General features: G+C 49.9%; 1 protein-coding gene across 5 annotated transcripts in view; it reads right to left on the bottom strand.

Annotated features, from left to right (window-relative positions):
• Nucleotides 1-16,300, bottom strand: part of PLEKHA7 (pleckstrin homology domain containing A7) — a 211,515-nt gene extending 195,215 nt beyond the window's left edge. For all 5 annotated transcript variants that reach the window (XM_032881126.1, XM_032881125.1, XM_032881124.1 and 2 more), the window contains exons 1-3: nt 16,201-16,300; nt 16,010-16,086; nt 15,858-15,915 (exon numbers count right to left, since the gene is read on the bottom strand). In XM_032881126.1, the coding sequence (XP_032737017.1) occupies nt 15,858-15,915; nt 16,010-16,086; nt 16,201-16,286 (221 nt within the window). In that variant the 5' untranslated portion in view covers nt 16,287-16,300. The remainder of the gene's footprint in view (nt 1-15,857; nt 15,916-16,009; nt 16,087-16,200) is intronic.
• Between the last annotated feature and the right edge of the window lie 216 nt (nt 16,301-16,516).

The raw sequence follows: 16,516 nt of genomic DNA on the forward strand, positions 1-16,516 counted from the left end.
AACAATGCCTGTGATGAGCACTAGATAAACATTTGTAAAACAAGCAAATAAGGACTCAACAAAAGCAACTGGCTTCTTGGTGTGACAGTCCCTCTGCCCTAGTGCTCAGGTTACTGAACCCCCAAACCAAGCCAAATCCAACAGAGACCGTAAAGAAAAAAACAAATTCTTAAACCTGTCCAAGGACTCTGGAAGACAATCAGCACCATCCAGTCCTGCCGGACCCAAGGAGCGGCCTCAAAAGACCCAGCGAGATCATCACTCGACACAGTTGCTGCATCGTCAATCACTGGGCCCCTCAGACACATGGAGCTCTTGAGGCAAAAGGAGTGTGCTTTGGATTCTAATTTAAATATCTATCTGTTCACAGAATAGGAAGCCAATTACTCTCCTTTCCCCCAAAGAATTAATATCCCCACTGAGTTTTATAAACCATCTGGTGCCAAACACACAAACACATCTATGCATTTTCAGGTGAGGAAGGCTGAGAGAAGCCAACTGAGTGCTCTCCGCGCCCGCCCACACACCAGGGCTCAAAAAATGTAATTATTCAAAGCCTCCGTGAATGGGTGTAATTTCAGGTACCACCAATTTCATCTAGAAATGCATTAATGGGTACAATGATTACAGATATTTAGCCTCGCAGCATTCATCTATTTCTTTAAATCCCCAGGTCAGAATGTGTTGAGGAAAAAAAAAAAATCTCTCCCAGCAATTTCCGAGGCAAGGAAGGAAACCTTTTCCCCTCCCCGGAATCCTGACCATGGATTCTGTGGTCAGCTTACAACCCCAATTTACTCCCAATTTCAATCAACTCTCTCTCCTTGTATGTCTGCCAATGTCATGAAGGTCATGCCAAATGTCAGATCAACCAACCCACACCAATTTGGTTGAGGACTGGCTCTGTGCCTGACACTGTTCCCAAGGAGCTGGCGAGCTATTTGTGGCACTGAGTCACAGTCCTGCCCTTGCCTCTCCCCCAGGACCAGCTCAGGGAAGACTACAACACCAGACACCTCGACGACCTCCCCAACATCACCACTGTCCGCCGGGACATATCTACTCTCCCACACAGAGTAGCTTTTCCATTTCTCAACTTAATTGCAGCCTGCTTGCTGCCTCTGGCTTTCAACGTCAATCACTCAGAATAACACACCCATTACTCCAGGCCTTCCTCTGCTCTCAGAAGGATCTCTAAGTGGTCCTGGGGTTCTGAGATGTGGAAGTGCCAATCTACCCCCTTCCCAGGCAGATGTAGTCCCCACTCAGTGTTCATCCACCTGACCAGCCCTACTGCCCACCTCCAGGACCACCAGCATCATCGGGGCACAGGGAATGGCAGTACATTCCCAATCCCCAAGGGGGAAACCAGAGACCCTCCAGGGGCCAGGGATCAACTCTGGGTAACAGGGTGGCCACTGACAGACAGCTGTGCCTACTGACACTTTCTCGGGGCCCTTCCCACAGCTTCATCCAAACAGTTCCAGCAGAGGGCCTCCTGTAAATACAAAGGCATGCAATACTTGAGCATCTACCATGCATCTAAAGGAGCTGCAGACAGGCCATCATGTTAGATTCTCAATAAATGCTCAATAACACCAGGAAGGAGAGTAGCATTATCATTACTGTACAATATCATTATCGTGGGGAGGCTGAAGCTGTGAGACATCTTCCCTTTCAGCATCCAGAGAATCCCTCATGGAACTCGGGATAATGCTCATTCTCAGTCCCACCCCCTTGAAGTTTGGACTCAGCATTCTAGAACAGTTTGTACTTCATGTCCACCCTTACGACTCCTTCAGCAAGTGCTCTGACACGGATACCAGGGTCACTACCTCCAAAAAGAGAGCTAGAGACCCTGCCAGGCAATGCAAACACTACTGCTAGCACCAGGGAGCCCTCTCACTGGGGATAAGGGTGGAGGATGAAAGGGGAGTATATCATAACTGCCCATTTGGAAAATGTGTTGATCGTAGGTACGAGAAACCCATCTATTTTCTCTCTGGTTGGACACAGCCACACAGGGCTTCAAAGATGAAGAATCCTTTCTCTGGTATTTAGGCACCAATGACGTCATGCCCAGCTTCCTTTTAATGATAAGTCTCAACAAGAAAACACACTTCTCTCTCCTGCTAGCCTGATCTTAGGAGATTTCCCCAAAGTGAACGAACCATCGCTTTCTGCAGACTGTGCCACACAGGTGGGGGCTCCGCTTCTAGGAGGAGTGATGACAACAGTTAATTCTTACATAGCATGTGAGATTTGCCAGGCACTATTCTAAGTGTACAGTACAGCTGTTGTCCCCATTCTACAGTTGAAGAAACATCTGAAGACACAGAGAGGTTTAAGTGGCCTGTCCAACCTGGCAGCAAAGACAAGATTTCAACCCTGGGACTCAGACTCCAGAATTCATGCTTTATAACCCCCACCACCCAGCACCACCCCTCAGACGCAGGAGTCGGGGAACCCTTAGGGCATTATCCCCAATTACACCACTCTCCTGAAGCCCAGCTACTATTTAGTGAAGGGTGTTATCCAGGACCAGTCCCTATACCTCAACTCAGCACCAGCCTCTTTGAGGAGCAGACAAGCACACACATACTTTACACCCCCTAGCTCCTGCCAGTTACGTCCCCTGGCCTCTCTTGCCTCGGGTTACCCATTGCTCTGCTCCACAGATGCCTCGCCTTCCTCGCACTCACCCTCTGAAGCTCCCTAGGGCCCCGTCCTCAGGGTCACCAGCCCCTATTACCTATACTGAAACTGTCCAGTGTCCCTCTCCCTCCCTGGACTGGGCCCTGCTGGAGGGCAGGGATGATGATGTCTATTTTTCTCCATGGCACGATGATGATGATGATGTCTATTTCTCTCCATGGCACCCAGTGCAGAGACTGGCATATAGCACATGGCTTACCAGAGTCTGGTGACTCAACAGGTGAATCCTGGACCAAAAGCCATCCAGCCTCTCATTAAACTGCCCCCCAGTAAGGTGCTCACCACTCTTCAAGGTGGCCCACTGGTTCCATCTGCGGACTTGCACAGACAACTCAGTTTGCAAGCGAAGAGGATGATTATTGCAAAGGTGACTGCACTAAGCTACAAAGTTGCTCTGGCTCCACTCCTCCTGGGAAGGAGACTGTCTCCCCTCCCACTTCACCTCCCTGGAGAGAACACTGGAGGCGGTGCAGCCAGGGACCTGGGTAGAGAGCTTGAATGGGCCCTCTGCCCCCTCCACCCCCAAGCACACTGCACCCTGCCTCCATTACAGACTGTCCCAGGGAAGCACAAGAGGTAGCCCACAGTCCCTGGGAGAGACTGCATGCTAACGCCAAGCTGTCAGACCTCGAGAGGGTGAGGGCTCTGCCTTGGCAGAAAAAGCCCCTGAGAAACCCTGAGAACACTGACTGGGACGCTGGAAACACTCTTCTGGCAGAACCTGAAAGAGATAGCCTGGCTGTAAGCAGGCTTAAGAGGCTCATCAGCCCCTAAGCTGTGGTCAGCTGACATGGGCGGGTGGCGGGGCTGGGGTGTGGGGGGCGAGTGTCCACTCTCCCAGAGCACCAGGGACCTGCCCACTGCCCTGCCTAGGGACCATTCAACCCACCCCTCACTCATCCACCCTGCAGGGGACTTTCTGAAGGAGGCCCAAAGGGTCATCAGGGAAGGTACTGAGGACCAATTTGGGGAGATAACACTACAGGAGGATTCAGTACAGAGGGAGTGGCTATGTGAGTCAGAAGACACCATGGTATAAACAGTGCACAAATTTGGAGCCAAGACTCAGGTTCTAAGTGCCAGCTCCCTTACTGTTGCTCTGGCATCAGGAAGATCTTTTAACCCTGTCCGTCCCCCAGCCTCCACGGCTTGATCTGTAAAATGAGGCTAATAAAAATCCCTGCCTTTAAAAGGAATGCATGTGTTTCTCAACTATAGAGTACCATGAAGATTATTACTGTTGACATCTGGGGCCCTGGCAGCACCAGACAATAAGTCTGTCCTTCAGCAGTCAGAGCCGATAACCATGTGGCCACCCAGATTAAGGAGAGGACATCTGTGCAGCCTTCTAAATGCCCAGGAAACAGCCAGCCCGGGAGCATTTTCACACCTCATTACCCTGGCTCTTGGTCCCCAGGTCCCTGCAGCCTGGACAAGGTACCTGTGGCCTAGGGACAGCACAGCCCTGATGGTTGAGGTTAGTGTTGTTTTGGTTTTGGTTTTTTTTTTTTAAGATTTTATTTGTTAATTTGACAGTGAGAGAGGGATCACAAGTAGGCAGAGAGGCAGGCAGAGAGAGTGGGGGAAAGCAGGCTCCCCGCTGAGCAGAGAGCCCAATGTGGCGCTCGATCCCAAGACCCTGAGATCATGAGCTGAGCTGAAGGCAGAGCCTTAACCCACTGAGCCACCCAGGCACCCCTAGTGTTGTTTCTTTAGCTAACTTTTTTTTTTTAAGATTTTATTTATCTATTTGACAGAGAGATCACAAGTAGGCAGAGAGGCAGGGGGAGGGGGAAGCAGGCTTCCCGCTGAGCAGAGAGCCCGATGCGGGGCTCGATCCCAGGACTCTGGGATCATGACCCAAGCCAAAGGCAGAGGCTTTAACCCACTGAGCCACCGAGGAACCCCTCTTTAGCTAACTTTTAATTTGGAAATCATTTTAAACTTAGAGAGACATGCAAGAATAGCACCCCTCACCCAGCCTCACCCACTGTTAGCATTTCTCCAAATGCTCGATCATCTGCTCCCCTACACACGTGCGTGCGCACACACACATACACATGCAGTTTTTTCTCAACTGTTTGAGAGCAAATACGTCAGTATTTCCCAAGAATGAGGACATCCTTTTAATAACCAAAATGGTTATGCAGTTTTTATTGGTCCAAATTCTGAGTTGAGTCCTATAGTTTGCATGCCCCTGACCCAGGCAACCCCAGTTCGAGGGCACCAGATTTCTGCACCAGCTGCTGAATGTAATAAGGACTCAGAATTCACATTTCCACCCCATCTCATAGCTATGTGGATGTACAACGAGGAGCTCACATTTATTGGGCGTTTACTAGGTGTCAGGCACCTGCTAGGCACCCTTTCCATCAATCAATTCATGTAATCCCCTTACTTATCCCCATTTCTTTGGTGAGGACATGAGGCTTAAAGGAAGAAGGTAACCGATCAAGGACAGGGAACTGTAACTGGTGGAACTGGAATCATAATCTGGGAATCCAGAGAAAATGCACCTACCCACCACCTCCTTACACACTACCACCACATACACAACACCTATACATTTTTCTGCATGATGAAGTTGCCTGGCTGTCCTTTGGCTTCCAAAAAAATCCAGCCAGCATCCAGGTGACCCAGAGTAGGTTAGACGGGAGACAGTGGGGTGGTCTGGCACAACTCAAAAGACAGCCCAAGCAGAAGACGTGAACAGATATTTCAGCAAAGAAGACATCCAAATGGCCAAAAGACACATGAAAAAAGTGCTCAACATCACTCGGCATCAGGGAAATACATATCAAAACCACAGTGAGATACCACCTCACACCATCAGAATGGCTAAAATTAACAAGCCAGGAAATGACAGATGTTGGCGAGGATGAGGAGGAAGGGGAACCCTCCTACACTGTTGGTGGGAATGCAAGCTGGTGCAGCCACTCTGGAAAACAGTATGACGGTTCCTCAAAAAGTTGAAAATAGAGCTACCCTACGACACAGCAATTGCATTCCTGGGTATTTACCCTAAAGGTACAAAGGTAGTGATCCGGAAGGGCATGTGTACCCGAATGTCTGTAGCAGCAATGTTCACAATAACCAAACTATGGAAAGAGCCTAGATGTCCATCAACAGATGAATGGATAAAGAAGATGTTGTATATAAATACGATGGAATATTATGCAGCCATCAAAAGAAACGAAATCTTCCCATTTGCAACAACGTGGATGGAACTAGAGGGTATTATGCTAAGCAAAATAAGTCAATCAGAGAAGACAATTATCATATGATCTCTCTGATATGAGGAATTTGAGAGGCAGGGCTGGTGGTCACAGGAGGTAGGAAAGGAAAAAATGAAACAAGATGGGATCAGGAGGGAGACAAACCATAAGAGACTCTTAATCTCATGAAACAAAATGAAGGTTGCTGGGGGATGTGGGGGTAAGGATAGGGTGGCTGGGTGATGGACATTTGGGAGGGTATGTGCAATGGCGAGTGCTGTGAAATTTGTAAGCCTGATGATTCACAGACCTGTACCCCTGGGGCAAATAATACACTATATGTTAATTTTAAAAAGAAAAAAAAAAAAAAAAGACGGCCCAAGGTCTCAACAGCTGCTTATGTCTTCCTCCAAGCCTGTACATCCCCCTTTGGAGATGCATGGCCCAGACAGGCTAGAAGCCAGTGAGCCATCTCCCCACTCCCCTGGTCCCTTAAGACTGAACAAGGGAATTAGTGTCCTGAGAGCACACATTTCTGTTTGGGAAAACACCAAGCCATACAATGAACATGGGGCGCCTGGGTGGCTCAGTGGGTTAAGCCGCTGCCTTCGGCTCAGGTCATGATCTCAGGGTCCTGGGATCGAGTCCCGCATCGGGCTCTCTGCTCAGCAGGGAGCCTGCTTCCCTCTCTCTCTCTCTCTCTCTCTCTCTCTGCCTGCCTCTCTGTCTACTTGTGATCTCTCTCTGTCAAATAAATAAATAAAATATTAAAAAAAAAAAAAAATAAATAAATACAATGAACATGATACATCCTGCCAAAGCACTGATCTTATTAAAGATTTTATTTATTTATTTATTTATTTGACAGAGAGAGAGAGAGCACAAGTAGACAGAGAGGCAGGCAGAGAGAGGGGGAAGCAGGCTCACTGCCGAGCAGAGAACCCGATGCGGGGCTCGATCCCAGGACCCTGAGATCATGACCTGAGCCGAAGGCAGAGGCTTAACCCACTGAGCCACCCAGGTGCCCCCAAAGCACTGATCTTAAATGAAGATATGGGAAGGGATTTTATAATAAGTTAAATTGAGGGTCAAGTCTACATGAATTTTTGGATAGTACCCACATTTTGATGACATTTCCTGCCATCCAATCTCCAGGATAGTTTGCCTTCATCATCTTCAGTCATTCAGCTGTGGTTGAAAAAGTCTAAGAAGCCCTTGTCTGAGACAATCACATGTCCATGTCTTCTCTGAACTCGAAAAGGCTGAACCAAGACAGCATGAGGCTTTAGGAAGTCCCTTTATTCCTCTGAGCTCACTTTTCTGCACTGAAAAACCCAGTAACTGTAAGCTTCCAATCAGATAATGTTCATGAAGTACTCTGTAAATAATAAAACACTAACCCAAAACACTTGTCATTTTGGAATATCAGAAACAAGTGTTTTGACAGCCATATAAAGGCACCAGGCAAATGAAACCATATTCCTCCGTGTTTCTCCCTCTGTCAGTATTGACGTAAGACTCCATGCCAGTTCACTGAGCAGACATTCAAACCTGTGCTCTCTTCTGAAGAGATGGGAAGACTGAAGCAAGCACCTCATTAAATCCCCAAACAGTCCACATTCTGATGTGCTTTCCCAAAGAGACTCCTATCGAAGCCCTAATTTAAGAAGCACAAAGTTTACTCCCGTAAATACCGAGAGAAGGGACAGAGCTCTGTCAATGCACATGAAACCTCCAACCACCCTCTTCATACACACAGACCTGAAAATCAGGGATAGTCCCGCTCCTCCCCCCACCCCCGTCCTTTCTCTGAAGCACACCCCTCACAGGGGTAAAGAGCCTTAGGAGCTACTTGCAACCATCTTTCTTTCTTTCTTTCTTTTTTTTTTTTTTTTAAGATTTTATCCATTTATTTGAGAGAGAGAATGAGAAAGAGAGCATAAGAAGGGGAGGGTCAGAGAGAGAAGCAGACTCCCTGCTGAGCAGGGAGCCCGATGGGGTACTCGATCCCAGGACTCTAGGATCTCGACCTGAGTCGAAGGCAGTCGCTTAACCAACTGAGCCAGCCAGGCGCCCTGTAACTGTCTTTCTTACAGAGGTTTTCCCAGAACTTTTTGAGAGCGGTGCAAATCAGGGCTGCTAATCCTTCCTTCTGCTTTCTGCACAACACCACTGTTGTTCCTTTTGTAAAGGACCTAACGCTTCAATCCCTGAGCCAGTTTTCACTCTTGATAAAACAACCAGGAAATGAAACGTAAAGTGTGGGATTATGCCAAAACTGGCCAAGCTGGGAGAAGCTTTTCTTAACCTTCAACAAGAGGTTTCAGAATTTCCATTTTAAATAGATGTGAGCTGCTGTTTCCCAGAAATTCTTTGCAAAACTGTTGCTTTCTGGTTTGAAATGCTGTTCCCAGCAATGAGAAAGATGACAAATGAGAAAGAGGGCAAATAAGTGAACCAGTAGTTTGGCACTCTACAAGACAAATTTCACTAACATGAAGTTCAGCATTTGTCTGGGGAGAAAAAGTGGCAGACAGGAAATGTAGGGGGGCTGCTGGAAGACTCCTTCAGTGACAGCATAATTAAATCTTACGAGGGCACCTTCCTGGGCCTTCCAGTATTCACAGACTTTTCCAAAGGGTCTTCTATACTTGGCGCCTACAGCCCACTGGGGTACCTGTCTGGACATTCAGTCCTCCCTGGTTCAGCCTTCATTCCCCAATTCCTCTTTCCCTTTAATTTCAGAGAAAATGGGTTTGCTGAATACAAAAACACACTCCAGATATTTAGTGTTATCTCTAGAAAAGTAACCCTTCTGAAGGAATCTTAAAACCTTGTCTCGTGCCCGGTCCCCACTCCCTGCCTGCATGGGACATGTTTTTTTGTTTTTTGTTTTTTTTATATTCTTTTAAGATTTTATTTATTTATTTGACAGAGAGAAAAAGAGAGATTACAAGTAGGCAGAGATGCAGGCGGGGGGGGGGGGGGACCAGGCTCCCCACTGAGCAGACAGCCTGATGTGGGGCTCAATCCCAGGACCCTGAGATCATGACCTGAGCTGAAGGCAGAGGCTTAACCCACTGAGCCACCCAGGCGCCCCCATGGGACATGTTCTTAACTGCATATTCCCAACCACCTAGAGCCCCAAGCTCTACCCAGCCTCCCTCCTCCTCATTCCTGTCCAGGAGAGTGTGAGCACCAGCACCCTTGCCTTGTGGTGTCTTGGAGTGGGTATGGTGGTGGTGGGTCAGCACACAAGGTCATCACCCTGATGTTTGCATTCGAAATATTCTACAATACAGACATGAACCCGAGAGTCATGCTAATAAATTGATTTTTTTAAAAGATTTTATTTATTTATTTGACAGAGATCACAATTAGGCAGAGAGGCAGGCAGACAGAGAGAGAGAGAGAGGAGGAAGCAGGCTCCTTGCTGAGCAGAGAGCCCGATATGGGGCTCGATCCCAGGACTCTGGGATCATGACCCGAGCTGAAGGCAGAGGCTTTAACCCACTGAGCCACCCAGCCACCCCAAATTGATTTTTTTTTAACTTGGAATGACTTTGAATAGCAAGTAATAGCAAATAAAAAACACCATAAGTTGAGAGAAAACCACAGGAAAAAGGAAAAAGTTTAGTACTTTAATACCTCGAGTGACACCTTTTTCCAGCTTTGTGAACGAGTGCCCCTGAACTTTCTGATTTTGCACTGAGTCCTGCAAATTATGTAGCCAGGCAGGACCTGCTGCGGTCCACAGAGCTAAGGTGGGGAAAGTTGGTCTTACTCCAAGCCTCAGAAATGTCTTTCCCAAGAGGCCCTCACTGGCCTCACTTGGGGCTGGACACCCACAAGGAGAATCGCACCTACACAGGATGGCCCTGCAAGTCTCCAAAACTGAACCTAAGGAACAGAAAGCTAGAAGAGACCTTGTGCAATCAGCTGCTTCCCACCAGGACTCTGGAGCCAAGTCACAGAGGACAGAGGCAACCAGAGAGGGAAAGAACCAGGGAGGGGATCCCAACAGATGTCCCATTCCCCAGATGCAGAGCATGAGGTTATGAGGTGAAGCAGCCACAGGAGGCCGCATTCCTACTTTAGGTGCTATTCTGGACAGCAAGCAACGATTGCCAGGAAGGCTCAGATCCAGGCACTAGCCTCGACAGGCTCAACTCCTGGCTGCTTTGCTTCTTTCACCTTACCCAGGCTCCACTAGCTCCTGATCTCCTCCCCAACAGATTTTCCAAAACTTGGAATATCTACTAAACTCATTGAGTCCCTTAAGACACTCCTGCTTTAATAGATACCAAGAACCTACTCAGAGCCCAGAGCTGGGCTGGGTACCAATGCCTCAGAAATGCAGAACAGGGTACCAGCCTTCGAGGAACCACCTTGGCACAGGCAGGGTGGCCAAGACCCTCCTCACTCCATTCGTCCTCTTTATTGACTCAGGATCTACTCAAAGCCTACTGTAGGAAGAAGCCAACCATAGGGTGCCACAAAACCCCCGAAAACCAGCCCAGTGTAACACCCTTGCTCCTAAGGCCTGTTCTAGAAGTTTACCCTTATGGGTCTCACATGGGTTTACCAAACTGTTTTTACTAATTAATAATTAATGTCTTCCATTTCTTCCATTCCTTACTAATCAGAGACTTGCACCACCACCAATCAGCTCAGAAGACCAAGGGCTGCTGACTTTCTCAGGTGCCTCAATCCCCAGCAAAAGCAAAGAAGTCCTCTGCCCTGTAAGCCTTGGGCAGCCTGACTCAGAGCAATGGCACCTGGCACAAGGCTCCTTCAAGTATCAATGCTGCCTCACACCTGTGACCTGGGGTAGACGCTGCCGCAGTACCATGGGTACCATTTTAGAGACTGAAGACTAACTTTCTGGTCCAGCTCTAAGCACACCAGACAAATCACTGAACCTTCATGGACCAGAATACAATAATCTCTGCTCTTCTGCTGTTACAAAAACCAAGTAAGAAAAGATGCCAGAAATAAGCCAACTGACCTTTGCTGTTGGAATGCCCAGGATTACTATGAGTTTCCACATCAGTAAAATGGAACTAATAAGAGTTCCTACCTCATCAAATTGTTGTAAGAATTAAATCACATAATAGTTATAAAACAGTTCTGGCATTTTTCAAAGACTGGAAAAGATGAGGCTATTACATAATTGCTACTACTACTCTTATTGCTGCTGCTATTAATGACACTATTATCTCCATTAGTATTCTATCTTGCTACTTGGCTAAAAGACTCATGGGAAAGTAGAAAAGTTTTAAAGTGTAAGTCTTCTTTTTTTAAAAGATTTTATTTATTTGAGAGAAACAGAAAGCAAAAGAGAAAAAGCATGAGCAGGGGGAGGGGCAGAGGAAGAAGACGACTCCCCGCTGAGGGGTGGAGGGAGGGGGCAGAACAGAAGATGGAGAGAATCCCAAGCACACCACATTGAGTGCAGAGGCTGACGTGGGGTTCAGTCTCACAACCCTAAGATCATGACCTGAGCTGAAACCAAGAGTTGGACACTCAACCGACTGCACCACCCAGGCACCCCACTTTAAGGATTTTTTTTTTTTAAGATTGTATTTATTTATTTGACACACAGAGAGAAAAAGCACAAGAAGGGGGCAGGGCAGGCAGAAGGAGAAGCAGGCTCCCTGCTGAGCAGAGAGCTCAACCTGAGGCTCAATCCCAGGACTTTGGGATCATGACCTGAGCAAAAGGCAGCTGCCTAACCAACTGGGCCATCCAGGCACCCCTAGAGTATAAGTCTTCTTGAAGAGGATATCAGCATCACCAAGTCTAGAATTAGGGGAACCAGCAGTAGATTTCTTTTATATTTTTCCCTAATCCAAAATTGAACCCAAGTGCAGAAATCAAAAGCAAAATGCACCAGTCTCAGCTCAAGTTTTTCTGCTTTAAAAAATGTACTTCCGGAGGTGCCTGGCTGCCTCAGTTGGTAGAGCATAAGACTCCTGATCTCAGAGTCATGAGTTCAAGCCCCATGGGTTGGGTGTAGAGATTACTTTAGGAAATAAACACACACACACACACACACACACTTTGGGTTTTCTTACATACAGCAGGGTTAAAGAACCCTGTATTAAACTAAGAGAGAGAGAGAGAGAAAAGGAAGGAAGGGAAGGAAGGAAGGAAGGAAGAGGGAGGGAGGGAAGATGGAGGGAGAAGAAAGAAAGAAAGAGAGAGAGAGAGAGAAAGAAGAAAAGGGAGGGAGGAAGGGCAGAAGGAAGAGGAAAGGAAGGGGAGGAGAGGAGAGAAGAAATGTACTCTGGAAAGTATCAAAACATCTGCTAAATATCAGGAGCAACTGATGCACCTTGAAAACCTCGTACAAACTTCCAGACCAAGGATCCACTGGGGAAAATAAAACCAGCAATGCCAAATGTCTGTCCCTCTAACTGAGGCATATTACAGGAGGATCCGAAAAAAAAAAAAAAAATAGAACATTCAAAAATGATCAGAGCAAATATAAGAAAGTTGGCTGACTAAAGCAAAGCATTTTTTATGTGAGGAAAAGGAGAACAATTATTTCCAAACTGTTCAGTCTCTCAAGAAGCTGTCTCAGGAGACAGGAAACATAGTTGGATGCCACAGTGTCCAGCCTCCCCATATGGCTGGCCTTTGAAAGTAGGGGATCAGTCACACACTGCTTTCCCCTAGGCCTGGGAGGACCCTGGGGGTGGGGAGCCAAAGCTTGCTAATCACTAGGAGGATGCCTGGGTGGCCCAGTTGGTTAAGGGTCTGCCTTAGGCTCAGGTCATGATCTCAGGGTCCTGGGATCAAGTCCAGCATCGGCTCCTTGCTCAGCAGGGAGCCTGCTTCTCCCTCTGCCTGATGCTCCCCCTGCTTGTACTCTCCTCTCTCTCTCTCTGACAAATAAATAGATAAAATAAAATTTTTAAAAAAGATAATCACTAGGAACTTCAGAGTCACCACAGAAGAGTTAGCAAAAGAGAGAAGGGCAGGAGGCTGTGCGGGAGGGTGTGGCAATGGCTGACAGAGTCCTACCCAGCCCTCAAGTCCCCCAACTCAAGACTTGGTCTAGTACTTCATGGTAGAGACAGGTACTATCACACAGGAATACCCATGTCTCCCCTCACTAAACCTATCAGCCTCCTAGCATGAGCTCTGACATGGGTAGCCCTCCCTACCATCAAATGGATGAAAAACCCTGTTCCCAGCTGGGACTCCTGAGACCTAAGCCCAGGATCCCAGGGTCCCCACCCTCTCACCTTGTCAGAAACACTGCTCCAGGAACTGTCCCATCTCTTTCCTGCATCATCTATTTCATTCCCAGCAGAATAGAACATGTTCTACTCTCTCCCACTAAAAAAAGACTCCCCGCTGCCACATCAAACCCAAAACCTCCCCAATTCCCAGCTAATGTTTCCAACCTGCTCCCTAACAAAACTGCCTGAAAGATTCGCCTACGCTTACTGACCCCAATTCTGCACCCCGTATTTTTCCCCTCCACCTACTCTAATCAGGTTCTGTCCTTTAAGCTTCTGTGAACCTCTCATTCTACTGGGGTTCCTCCTACCTTCTCAGTTCTCCTTTGCTGGATCCACCTCTTTTCCTAACCTCTAAATGCTGTGTCTCAAGGCTTAGGTCATTCTTCTGTCTACACACGCTTCCAAGGTGAGTTCAACTGATCCTGTGGGCTGAACACCATCTACCATACCCAAATACACCTTTGCAGTTCTCTCTCTCTCTCTTTTCTGAGCTTCAGGATCCATCCATCTGCCTAGTGGACATACTCATATCTCAAACCTCTCAGATCTCATGCTTTCCCCCACAGCAAACCTGCTCCTCCCAGCCCACCCATCTGAAGATATAAGTACCATCCACTCAGGTGCTCAAGCCTCTCGGAGTCATCTCTGACCCTTTTCTTTCTCTCACAGACTGCATCCAGATCATCAAGCCTGAATCTGACCACTTCAGAGGAAAACATGTCCAGTGCTACACCCTTAGTCAAGTCATCAGCAACAGACTGCTACTACTATCCTGCCCACTACACTTGCCCACCTCCACACAGCCCACTCTACAGCAGGGAGAATGATCTTCCTAAAAATGCACACCAAATCCTTGCTCCCCCACTTCAAACCCTCCAGTGATTTCTCCCTAGGCTTAGGATAAAGTTTAAAAACCCTTTACCCTGGCTCATAAAGTCCTACACCATTTGCTCTCTCCTACCTGTAACCTCTTCTTCCCTTGCAACCTCCTCCCTTGCTCACCACATTCCAGCCTCTCCACTCTGGACTTGAAGCTCTTCCTGCCTTCAAGCCCTTGCACTGGCTGGTCTCTTGGGGATATGCTTTGCCATCTCATCAACACAAGGATGGCTCTCTCCTGACATTCAAATTTTACCTTAAATGTCACCTATTCAGAAACACCACCACAGACCTCTCAATCCAACACCACCGCTTAATATCCCATTATCTTATCTTAATATTCTGCACAGTAGTTATCGCTGACACTATTCTTGGTTTTTTAATTTATTTTCTGCTCCCTCTCCCCACCAGACTGCAAGCTCCACGACCATCCAGATGTTGTCTGCCTCATTCAGGTCTGTGGTTCCAATGACTAAAACGATGTGCGGCACACAAGGAGAAATCTAATAAACATCAATGAATGCAGTTATGAGCAGACAGGTCCACTGACTGAGAGGTTCTGAGGTCTTAGCCAGCTCCCCAACTTCTCTCTCAAACACAGATGTGAGGCAGGACCCCAGCCACGGTCCTAGAGTCCACCTGCATAAAGCTCATCCACCAGAATTTCGAACATCCTGCAAGAGCCCAAACTAGGGAGGGAGGATCCAGGATTTTCTGAGACCACCGAACTCCGACTAGGCTGTTCCGCTACTGCCTAGCAGTGTTTTCGGTTGGTGAAAAAGGAATTCTGACTCACAGCCCTCAGAAGTAACAGTATTTGTCAGACCACCGTCCAGACCTTGGCTAGTCCATTCATTCCGTAAACAAAGATTTACTCAGTGCCTTCTCTGTGCCAGGCACCGGGCAAAGCAGCTTCCGACCGCAGGGAGCTGACTGGCAACCACGCAGAGCTTTGCAGAGAAACGCAGCAACACAGGTAAAGCCCCGGGGCGAGACGGAACAGCCGTACTAGTTCGGGGCTGCAGGACGCTCTCGCGTACTGCCCCACGATTTCACCCCTACAGACCCAGGTCTGCGGTAACCTTGCTAGTGGTGCAATGCTCGCGGGCTTTTTCTGAACTACCGCTTGCTAGCGGAGGCTGGAGTGACTGTCCCCGTGGACCACCGGCTTTCCCAGACGCGCAGCGTTCGAGGAATATTATTGGCTGATGGGTTCCCTCCCCACCGCCACCACTCCCCCCCCCGCAACGCAGGCCCGCGCTCTGGATGGCGAGGGGGGTGCGGTTCCGACTCTCCACCACCACCCCAGTCAACAAAGTCGAAGACCAAGTCCTCCCCACTCGAGATGCTCTCCGTCTCTATTCCCCACTCCCCAGCCCCCAGCTCCCGGACCCCGGACGCAACAATTATTTCCACTCTCCCCACCCCCGCCCACAGCGGCGGGTCCCGGCCGGGATCCGTGCCTGCATCCGACCCCGGCGGGGAGGCGTGTCCTGCCCCTCACACCCGCGCCCGAATTCCGCCCAACTGCAGGACCGTGGTGGGGGGGGCAGTTTGCGGCCCCCGCCCCATCTGCGGCCCGGACTGCGGCCCCCCGCGGAGATGCGGGCCCCGCCGCCCGGTTTCCCGGAGCCCGCCACATAACTCCGGCACACAAAACCCCACAGCAGCGCGGCCTCGGCGCTCTGCGCGCCAACTCGCCCCGGACCCGCGCGGAAGGCGGGGGGCGGGCGCGCGCGGCGGGAACCGGTCGGATCCCGCCGCACAGGTGCGTCGCGGCGACCGGGTCACTCACTCGATGAAGTAGCTGGCTCCCTCCTCCGTGAAGCCCTCCTCCCAGCCGCGGGGCAGGTCTGCGGAAATGCCAAAAAAGTCGGGTCAAACTTGAACCGCCCGAACGCGCGCCTCCCGAGCGCTGCCCCCCAACTCCACCGGCCCGGCTCCCACCTGAGCGGATCATGTGGCCGGAGTTGACTGGCTCCCCGGTGCGCGGGTGCAGCCAGGTTGTGCGGCGGAGCTCGTCACTGCGGGAGAGAGGTGCACCTGTTAGCGCCGCCGCCGCTCCGGGGACGCCCGCCCGGCCCCGCACCCCGCCCGGCCCCCGCCCACGCCCGCGTGCCCGCTTGCCCGCGTCGCACTTTATGAAGAAGACGCGGCCGTCCCGGCACACGCCATAGGACCAGTGCTCAGGTAAAGTGTCCCGCCCGACCGCCGCCGCCGCCATGTTCGCAGAGCGCCGAGCCGCCGCGGCCGCGGCGGGGCGGGGGAGAGGGGGCGGAGGCGGGGAAGGGGGAGGGGGAGGGGGCGGGGGAGGGGGAGGGGGAGGGGGAGGGGGGGCCGGAGGGGGCGGTGCGGGCGGCGGGCCCGCGGGCTCCGCTTGCGCGGGCGCGGGCCTAGGGCCCTTCATCCCCGCGCGCGGCGACGTCCCGGGAGTCTCGAGTCCCCGCACGGCCG

This window comes from Lontra canadensis, unplaced genomic scaffold, assembly GCF_010015895.1.
Source record: "Lontra canadensis isolate GAN:19392208 unplaced genomic scaffold, GSC_riverotter_1.0 scaffold74, whole genome shotgun sequence".
Taxonomy (NCBI): domain Eukaryota; kingdom Metazoa; phylum Chordata; class Mammalia; order Carnivora; family Mustelidae; genus Lontra; species Lontra canadensis.